General features: G+C 41.9%; 1 protein-coding gene across 1 annotated transcript; it reads right to left on the reverse strand.

Moving 5' to 3' along the window:
• Nucleotides 1-7,072: 7,072 nt before the first annotated feature.
• LOC120067606 lies at nt 7,073-9,860 on the reverse strand. The gene is made up of 8 exons (XM_039019149.1): nt 9,456-9,860; nt 9,209-9,354; nt 9,042-9,093; nt 8,880-8,982; nt 8,063-8,736; nt 7,703-7,954; nt 7,568-7,660; nt 7,073-7,408 (listed from the first exon to the last, which is right to left on the reverse strand). The coding sequence occupies exons 1-8, from the start codon at nt 9,858-9,860 to the stop codon at nt 7,073-7,075; spliced, it is 2,061 nt and encodes a 686-aa protein (XP_038875077.1).
• Nucleotides 9,861-11,027: the final 1,167 nt, after the last annotated feature.

Raw genomic sequence — 11,027 nt, forward strand, 5'->3', positions numbered from 1 at the left:
TAAGAAAGCAATAGAGGATGTTGACAAAGATGAATGGGTCAAGGCCATGAACCAGGAAATGGAGTCTATGTACTTCAACAACGTCTAGAAGCTTATTGATTCATCTGATGGGGTAAGACCTATTGGGTGTAAGTGGATCTATAAGCGAAAGAGAGGTGTAGATGGAAAGGTGAAAACCGTTAAGGCTAGGCTCATGGCAAAGGGTTTTACCCAGGTTAAGGGAGTTGACTATGAGGAAACTTTCTCATCTGTTGTCATGCTTAAGTCTATCAGGATTCTCTTGTCCATAGCCACATTTTATGAATATAAAATATGGCAAATGGATGTCAAGACTGCCTTTCTTAATGGTAATCTTAAGGAGACCATCTATACGACTCAACTAGAGGGGTTCGTAGTTCAAGATCAAGAGCAAAGAGTTTCAAGCTTAATATGTCCATTTATAGGCTGAAACAAGCATCTCGATCTTGGAACATCAAATTTGACACTACTGTCAAATCATTTGGCTTTGAACAGAACGTTGATGAGCCTTGTGTTTACAAGAAAATCATCAACTACTCAGTAGCTTTCCTAGTACTGTATGTGGATGATATCCTACTCATTGGGAATGATGTAGGATATCTGACTATCATTAAGAGTTGGCTAGCTGCCCAGTTTAAAATGAAAGATTTGGGTGAGGCACAGTATGTTCTCAGGATCCAGATCATTTGGGATCGCAAGAACAAACGGTTAGCCCTGTCTCAGGTATGTACATTGATCAAATGTTGATTAGGTACAGGATGCAGGATTCCAAGAGGGGTTTGTTACCTTTCAGGTATGAAATCATTCTGTCTAAGGATCAATGTCCTAAGGCACCTTAAGAGGTTGAGGAGATAAGACGGATTCCCTATGCTTCTGCTATAGGAAGCTTGATGTATGCAATGTTGTGTATCAGAGCCGACATTTGCTATGCAGTAGGGGTTATCAGTCGATACCAGTCCAATCCAGGATTTGATCACTGAACGGCAGTCAAGACGATCCTCAAGTATCTTCGGAGAACGAGGGACTACATGCTCGTGTAAGAAGATAAAGATCTGATTTTTACAAGATACATGAACTCTGACTTTCAGACCGTTCGGGGTCAGTCTTTACTCTGAATGGAGAGGCTGTAGTTTGGCGAAGCATCAAGCAAGGATGCATCGCGAACTCCACTATTGAAGACGAATACGTAGAGGCTTGTGAAGCAGCTAAAGAGGTTGTTTGGCTGAGGAAGTTCCTTACAGATTTGGAAGTTGTTCTAAATATTGATTTGCCTATCACTCTTTATTGTGGTAACAGTGGGGCTGTGGCAAATTCGAAGGAGCCTCAGAGTCATCGTCGAGTAAGCACATAGAACGAAAATATCATCTGATCAGGGGGATTGTGCATCGTGGTGATGTGATAGTCGAGCAGATTGCATCGGAGCACAACGTTGTTGATCCCTTTACAACGGCCCTCACGGTTAAAGTGTTCGAGGGTCACCTGGAGAGTCTAGGTCTGCGAGACATGCGGCATCTTGTCTAGGGAAAATGGGAGATGATGCTAGGGTATGCCCTAATTTATTGTATATTGTACATTAGTCTCCCGAGTCATTAGGACAAGTGGGAGATTGTTGGGATTGATGTCTTAATTCTCCCAGAGTCTCATTATTTTGTAAAGATACACATTGTTCAATGAATAAAATAAGTGTTATTTAATTCTGGCATTTACTCATATCCAATAAACAAAGCTCCTTGGTTATCTTATGTGAACTTAAGCATGTATATGTGATATACAAGTGGATCATGCCTTAAGTGATCGGTCTGTAGTATAAGGATTAAGGTGGGATACTTGATCCTCGTGACACTATGGATATGGCCCGCTTTGTAGAGGTTTGCAAGTGTTGTAAACTACTACAGATGGTTGATTCTGACCATTCGTGTGGAGAGTGGAGCGAGAGTGTCCAATACAAAGAGTTTGTATGAGACCTAGACCACGAGATGACTAGACTCTGTATATAACACCGTTGATACTAGAGACTTGCATCTCACCTAAACGACCATAGGTGACACGACCTTAATCCTGAGTGTTTTGGGAACTTCTGCCTTTGAGGGCGGTTCTTTGATTAGTATGGGTGAGAGTGGCCAGATTGACAATTCAACATGCCTATCTTTTTGGGGACTTGTCTAATCTGAGAGTTGAGAACTCAATCCATAATATGGAATTTACTCCTTTCCCGAAGCAGGGATAAGTAGAGAGATTGCTTCCTTAAGGGCTGATTCTGGGGCTTAAACATAATGGTCACAGTTTCTCTTTGGAAGAGAAGACTTACTCATAATAGAACTATGATTTATGTTCATTAGATAGATCAGTGGTACTTAAGGAGACAAATATAACTACAGGGGCATAACGATTATTGGTCCAGCTGTACTTACGAGCGATCTGTGAAAGGTTGTCGCATTGCTGATTGGTTAAGATAGACATATAATATATCTGTTGTGAGGAGAGTTCAGCTGTCGGTCTTTAGTTGAGTGCCTGGCAGTTAACGGATGGTGGATTCCGTGACTAAAGTGTTTAGTTAGTTATTTACGTACCGTTAGAGCTTCGGATCTACAGGTCCGTGAGGTCCTTTGGTAACTTGGATTCATGTTGAAGGATCGGTTCTTTGTGTTGATTTGAAATGTTCAAATTGACAAGAGGTACTTTGATTATATATGATATAATCGGTATGATGGATGAGATACATCTAGTGGAGGATTGATGTAAATGAGATTTACATTAAGTACCATGGAATAGAAAAAGAACTATGGTTTATATGTTTCATGAGATGAAATATTAAAACTATAGGTTATAAATATAGTATGATAAGTTGGTTATCATCTATATTTATAACAATATTAATTATTAGATAATTAATATTTTTCTTTTAAATAACCAAACGTAGTAGGTGGTTCTTAGATCATGGTAACCGTGAGTATAAAGGAAAGTGGTTTCCCATTTTTTAGAAAAAAAAAATTTCACAAAAGTTAGAAAAGTTTTTGAGTTTTCTCTCCGGCGAAAAGAAACTCACGGAAGTCGTCAAGTAAATATAGATTTACTAAACAACGGCTGGGACTAGGTAAACGATCGTGCAGTACGAAGCTAAACGATCATGCAGTGTTCACTAAACGATCGCATAGCTTTGCTAGACGATCGTTGGCCCTAAGGTAAACGATCGTGTAAAGTCTTCATGCGACAGACCAAGCTAAAACAATAGAGTTAAATGATTCCCGCATAACTTTTGCTAGACGATCACAAGTTTATTTAAAAACGATTGAGCATCGATATATAACGATAGGTCTCCAACTTCTCCCCACTTGCTAGTCGTGTACCCGATCGTCTTGCTCCTCCGTTCGTCTGCCTCAACCAAGTCCGAACAGACCAACCCTCTTGATTCTAACACCGGAGAGAATACTCAGGTCGCCTTGTTGGTGGTGTCAGACTTCAAACTCGACACCAGTCTAGGTTTTTGGACGGCCATTCGTAGTGTTTGGAGTAGAAACGTTCGTGGTGTTCGTGGAAGAGTTCGGTAAGCGGAAGGAGATCGTTGAGGACGATGCGAAGAGTCTTCGAGCGGTGTTCGTGTGGTTTTGCGGTCGTTTGATTCATATCGGTGTCGCGGTTTACAGTTGTTCGATTCAGAGCGTGTGCATCAGAGTGTGGATGTAATGACCCGACCCCTAGGACTTAGGTTAGGCCATTACTAAAATAAATGCATGCATAGGATTTGAATTTGACACGCAGTTATGTTGAAAATAAATGCTAAATAGACAAGAGAAGTTCAAAAGCCATTAATTTAATGCAATTGTTAAAACAATAATAGGTACCCATAATTCGCAAAGAACTATTAAAAGTATATTAAAAAAAAAAAAAACAATCCTTCATAATAAGTTTCAAACAGTAAAACTAAACATTAAGCGAAAAAATAAGGACTTTAAATTTCATGATGCAGAAGCGTAAAAACTAGTCCCTGTGGCACGATCACGAATTCCGCTTCGCCATTTCCGGTGCATCTCTACCCTTACTTGAAACATCAATATAAGAAAGAATGAGTATGAAATACTCAGTAAGTAACCCCACCACTGTGGTCAGGCTAGGCATCTATGTCCTCTAGATACTCACCTATGGCACATAAACACCTGAAACAGGTAAACGACTGAGTCCTATTCTACTGTAGTTAAGTATGCCCACTACCTCTGGTGAATCTTGTAGGAAACACAAACTGGTGAATCCTAAAGGAGACACAAACTTGTGGATCCCGAAGGAAACACAAATTGGTGAATCCCGAAGGAAACACAAAACTTGTGAATCCCGAAGGAAACACAAAACTAGTGAATCCCGAAGGAAACACAAACTGGTGAATCCCGAAGGAAACACAAAACTGATGAATACGAAGGAAACAAAAAACTGGTGAATCCCGAAGGAAACATAAAACTGATGAGCATCTAACTAATCAATGAGGACATTCACACAGTCTCAACATTCAAAAATCACAGTAGCATACAAATAAAGCCTGGGTCGTGGGCTTTTCCAATGGTAAGATTACTTACCTTAATCGAAATTCCACAGATAAACTCAGACAACCAAATGATGACTACGGTTTGAAGAAATGACCCTACATACGAATAAAACCATTAAGTTTCAGTCCAAAAATAATTGCGACATCTCAGATTCAAAACCACAATACCCAAAAGCTTACCCAAGGAACTTGATTAACAACCACTCCAAAATCTCCTTCCAACAGATTTTAACTCCCAATGGACGACAACTTGGAACCTTAAAGATACAAGGGTTAAGTCAAACTTAATTCAGTAATCAAAGCGTACCCACAAGCCAACAATAAGGACTATAACTTTTACAAAAACTCTTGTTAAACGATCTTGAATCCGCTGGATAGTCGCTGCTGTAGTTTCCCAAGCTCAAATCTAAAATTAAAATAATTCGACTAATTTAACCTTTAATCAAACTTAGTGGGCATCCAAAATCTTTCAAGAAACCCAACCACAAAATGGATCTTACCAAAAACTAAGCGTCCGACGAAGACCCACGCAACAGAAGATAGGCAGCGTGGGGATGGACGGTAGAGAATCCGACAAGAGGCGGCAGCAGCTCAAGCTGCTGGTAGACAGCGGCGAAGTGCGACGATCAGGGGCTGAAGTGGCAGCTACGATTTAGATGGCTGGGCGAGATCGACACGATGGCGGCGAAGGGAGGCAGTGAGGGAGGCATAGCGATCGGTGACAGGTCTGGCTCGAGCGTGTGGCGACGACGCGTCTGTCAGATTAGTGAAGAGGGTGCGCTACTGGAGAGATTACGTTAGAGAGTATGGCGGTGGGTGCTCCTTTTTTATTTTTTATAAATAATAATAATAATAAAAAGAAAAATAGTATAATTGTAATTAAATCGTTTCCTTATTCCACTTTATACTATTTAATTCCTTTCCTTTTCCAAAGAAAAATTAATTCCTGCCATAAATTTTCAAATTGAATTCGAAAATTGAATAATTTTGAATAATTTCCACGGCAACACTTAAATCCTCGCACTTATACTTTAAATTTAAAATTCCAAACATGCCCTTCAACTAAGGACAATTACTGAAAAAGAAAAATTACATTATTATTAAATAATAAAAAGGTGCGGGATGTTACATTCTTCCCTCCTCAAAGAACTTTCGTCCTCGAAAGTTCATCCTTGAAAAATCTCTGGGTACTGGTCCTTCATCTCATCCTCTCGCTCCCAGGTGGCTTCCCTGAACTGGTAGTTCTACCACAGGACTTTTACAAAAGCAATTTCTTGACGACGCAATGTCTTTACCTCTCTAGCAAGGATCTCTATGGGCTTCTTCTCATAGCTCAAGTTATCATTCAACTGTAAGGGCTCGTAGTCAACTACGTAGGACGGGTCTGTCACATACTTCCTTAGCATCGAAACATGGAAGACATTATGAACTGAAGACAATGTTGGGGGCAAAGCCAAACGGCAAGCTATATGGCCAATTCGTTCCAGGACCTTGAAAGGTCCAATGAATCTCGGACTCAACTTTCCCTTCCTGCCAAACCTCAGAATACCTTTCATGGGTGCCACCTTTAAGAACACTTTCACCCCGGTCTCAAATTCTAGGTCCTTACGTATTACATCGGCATAGCTCTTCTATCTGCTCTGGGCTGTTTGCATACGAGCCCTGATCTTTTAAATTGCCTCATTCATGGTCTGCACCAATTCAGGTCCTAATAATCTCCTCTCCTACCTCATCCCAACACATAGTGGACCTGCAATTCTTCCCATATAGGGCCTCAAAGGGTGACATCCCAATAGTGGACTGGTAGCTTTTATTATAAGCAAACTTCATTAAGTGCAAGTGAGCACCCCAGCTTCCTGAAAACTCTTTGGCACAGGCACGCAACATGTCTTCCAGTATCTGATTCAATCTCTCTGTCTACCCATTAGTCTGAGGGTGGAAAGCTGTACTGAAGTCCAATCGGGTCCCCAAAGCAGCCTAGAGACTTTTCCAGAAGTTAGACGTGAAACAAGGGTCTCTGTTCAACACAATGGACACGGGCACTCCATGCAATCTTACCATCTCCTTCATGTATGTCTATGCCCACTTATTCACTGAAAAGGTGAGCTTTCCAGGTATGAAATGTGCTAACTTCGTAAGTCTGTCTACAATAACCCATATCATATTGAAACCTTTGACTGTCTGAGGCAATCCCATAATGAAGTCCATAGACACATGCTCCCACTTTCATTCTGGTACATTCAATGGTTATAACAAGCCTGCTGGCTTCTGCCTCGGGGCTTTCACCTACTGGCACACCAAACACTTATTGATGAACTCTACAACCGCTCTTTTCATATCAATCCACCAATAGTAACACTTCAGATCCTGATACACCTTGGTGTTGCCGGGGTGAATCAAAAATAGGGAACTATAAGCCTCTGACAACAACTTTCTGAATGGGCCGCTGAATGGGCCACCTTTCTGCTTAAAGCATTTGCCACTACATTTGCTTTTCCTAGGTGGTACAAAATTTCACAGTCATAATCCTTTACTAGTTCCAACCACCTTCTTTTGCCTCATGTTTAACTTCTTCTGAATGAAAAAGTACTTCAAACTCTTGTGGTCGGTGAAGATCTGTATCTTCTCTCCATACAAGTAATGTCTCCAGATCTCGAGAGCAAAAACCACCGCTGCTAAATCCAAGTCATGTGTAGGATAATTCTGTTCGTGCTTCTTCAGCTGATGTGAAGCATAAGCAACTACTCTACCTTGCTGCATGAATACGCATCCCAACCCCTTCTTGGATGCATCACTGCAAATGACAAAACCATCTGATCCGTCCGGTACTGTAAGAACTGGGGCTGAAACCAGCCTCTGCTTGAGGTCTTAGAAACTGTTTTCACAAGCCTCATTCCAAACAAATGTTGCTCCCTTTCGGGTCAACTGAGTTAATGGGGCGGCTATGCAAGAGAAGTCATTTACAAATCGTCTGTAGTAGCCTACTAACCCTAGAAAATTGCACACCTCACTAACCGTGGTTGGACGAGCCCAACCCGTAACTGCCTCCACCTTTGCAGGATCCACAAAGACACCATCCTTGGATACCACATGCCCTAGAAAGGACACCTGCTTCAACCAAAATTCACATTTGGAAAACTTAGCATATACCTTATTGGCCCTCAACGCTTCCAGAACTTTCCGCAAATGCTCCTCATGCTCAGCCTTTGTCTTGGAATAAATCAAGATATCATCAATAAAAACAATCACGAAAGTGTCGAGGAATTCTTGGAACACCCTATTCATCAGATCTATAAACACTGTTGGTGCATTCGTTAGACCGAATGACATCACTATGAACTTATAATATCTATACCTCGAACGGAAAGCTGTCTTGGGTATGTCACTGTCCTTTATCCTAACCTGATGGTATCCTGACCAGAGATCAATCTTAGAGAATACCGTAGCTCCTTATAACTGGTCAAATAAATCATCGATCCTATGAAGGGGATATTTGTTCTTGACGGTCACCTTGTTTAACTCTCTGTAATCGATGCACAGACGTAACGATCCATCCTTCTTTTTCACAAACAAAACAGGTGCACCCCATGGTGACACACTAGGGCATATGAAACCCTTGTCCAAAAACTCTTGCAATTGGACTTTCAGCTCTTTCAACTCTACCAGGGCCATCCTATACGGAGCCCTTAAAATAGAGGTTGTGCCTAGCTCCAATTCAATGGCAAAATCTATCTCCCGCTGCGGGGACAGTCCGGGAAGATCTTCTGAAAACACGTCTGGAAAATCCTTCACTATTGGCTTCGAAGTTAAGGTGACTTCAATCTCTCTGGTGTCCACCACACTGGCCATAAAGCCCCAGGCTCCTTGGTCGAATAGCCTATTGGCCTTCAAAGCAGATATCACTTTGGGTAGGACTACAGTCTCAACCCTTTTAAACTTAAAACTAGCTCCTGTAAGAGGGTTAAAGATGACCTCCTCACGGGAGCAATCTATGCTGGCATGGTTAGCAGCTAACCAATCCATGCCTAATATAACATCAAAATCGCGTATATCTAAAATTATCAGGGTTACATCTAATGCATGATTGGCTACATCTACTTGACATGCTTTTATCTTTTCTGTAGCTAACATGATCTCTTCTAATGGAGTGGAAATGGACAATGCAAATGGCAACGATTCTGAGTCTAACATGGCATGCCTCACAAATACAGCAGATATAAACGAGTGCGAAGTGTCAGAGTCAAATAAAACAAGAGCATGGTGTCCCAAGTGTACTTGTCACCACGATGCCTGACTTCTCGGCCTCACGCCGAGTGGTAGAGAATACCTTCCCCTGTTGTTGCTAGCGGCTCGGGCCTCCCTAGAATGAGCTTACGAGCTCTGTGCTCAGGCGCCTTCCTCCTCAGGCATCTATCTGCCATATGCCCCTTCTGGCCACATTGGAAACAAATCCCAGAGCCGGTTAGACAACGTCCCCATTGTTGCTTACCGCAAGTGGTGCATATCGGTCTATCCTCCATGCCAATCCTAGCCTGCGTACTCTGTTGCCCCCACTAATGTGGAGAATGTACTATGTTCTGACTCCTCTACTGATGCTCAAGAGTCCTATGCTCAACCTTCCTTTTCTGACCTGCGGAGGTCCCAATCCCGAGTTACCTCCTGTATTCCTCTTCCACCTGAGAGTCGGCATCAATCCTTACAGCGGCTCGCAGTGTCGCAACATAAGTCTTGTGATCCAAGGCATGCACCATCCCTCGCAGCCTGCTCCTCAGGCCCTGGATAAATCTCTCGGTCCTTGCTGCCTAAGTGGCCACTAGCACAAGAGCAAAATGAGACAGCTTATCGAACTCTTGCTCATATTCCTCTACCGACATAACGCCCTGCTTAAAGTTCAAGAATTTGCCTGTTTATTGTATCGGGTGTTGGCCGAAAAGTACTTCTCATAAAAGCGTTCCTTGAACTGTTCCCAGGTTGCAAGTTCACCTCCAATATCGATCATCTTTTCTGCCGAACGCCACCAGATTTTCGTGTTACTAGTCAGCATGAAGACTGCGCATTGTAGTTTGTGCTCTTCCGAGCACCTCATAAAATGAAATATTGTCTCGATATATGACAACCACATTTTTGCCTTGGTGGGGTCCCCTAACGATCCATTAAAGGGGCGAGGATCATACTTCTGGAAATCCCTCAGATGTTTGGCCTCAAGAGACAGGCCTTGTGTGTCTATGTCCTGTGGACGGGTCTGTCGTAACGGTTCGGGTGGCACCGGTTCCTCCTGAGCCTGGGTTTGGGCAAGCTGTCCTGCCATCATGCTATGGATCAGTTTTACAGTTTCCCCCTCAAAGCGGTTGCAATAGCTTCATTAATTCAGGCTTCCATTGCCTTTTCATCCACTTGGGTCACAGACGGAATTGGCACCGCCGGAGCAGTTTGACTACTCTTCGCTCTCTCTGCTTGCATTTCTTCTCTAACTGTTTTTCTTGTTCTACATTTAGGTGCCATGTCCTATCATAAATTTGTACGTTAACTAACTATTTCTGGCCTTTCTTAGACATCATGCATTTAAAACACTACATCACTGTTCACATATATGCATTGGAACTTTCATTAGTAGAACGTACTTGGCGATGACGAGGAATCCGTTACTGGCCATAGGGACTATCTAGACTTACGTAGTAAGTTAGTCTACAGAATCCAAAACATGGGCTCTGATACCAACTGTAACGACCCGACCCCCAAGGACTTAGGTTAAGCCGTTACTAAAATAAATGCATGCATAGGATTTGAAATGACGCTCAGTTATGTTGAAATAAATGCTAAATAGACAAGAGAAGTTCAAAAGACATTAATTTAATGCAATTGTTAAAACAATAATAGGGTACCCATAATTCGTAAAGACTATTAAAAGTATATAAAAAAAAACAATCCTTCATAATAAGTTTCAAACAGTAAAACTAAACATTAGGGAAAAAATAAGGACTCTAAATTTCATGATGCGGAAGTGTAAAAACTAGTCCCAGTGGCACGATCACGAATTCCGCTGCACCATCGCTGGTGCATCTCTACCACTACCTGAAACATCAACATAAGAAAGAATGAGTATGAAATACTCAGTAAGTAACCCCACCACTGGGGTCAGGCTAGGCATCTATGTCCTCTAGATACCCACCTATGGCACATAGACACCTGAAATAGATGAGAGACTAAGTCCTATCCTACTGTAGTTAAGTATGCCCACTACCTACTGGTGAGCATCTAACTAATCAGTGAGGACATTCACACAGTCTCAACGTTCAAAAATCAACACCGTACGAATCTATGACATATATGTAATCCTCGATACCATGGCTCTACCACATACACATAATCCTCAACAACATATTCTACAACATTCATGTATACCTTAACATCATAGTTCCACAACATACAAGTATGCCTCAACATCAACAGATCAGATATCAACATATGGAAACAC

Source organism: Benincasa hispida, chromosome 12 (genome assembly GCF_009727055.1).
Source record: "Benincasa hispida cultivar B227 chromosome 12, ASM972705v1, whole genome shotgun sequence".
Classification (NCBI taxonomy): domain Eukaryota; kingdom Viridiplantae; phylum Streptophyta; class Magnoliopsida; order Cucurbitales; family Cucurbitaceae; genus Benincasa; species Benincasa hispida.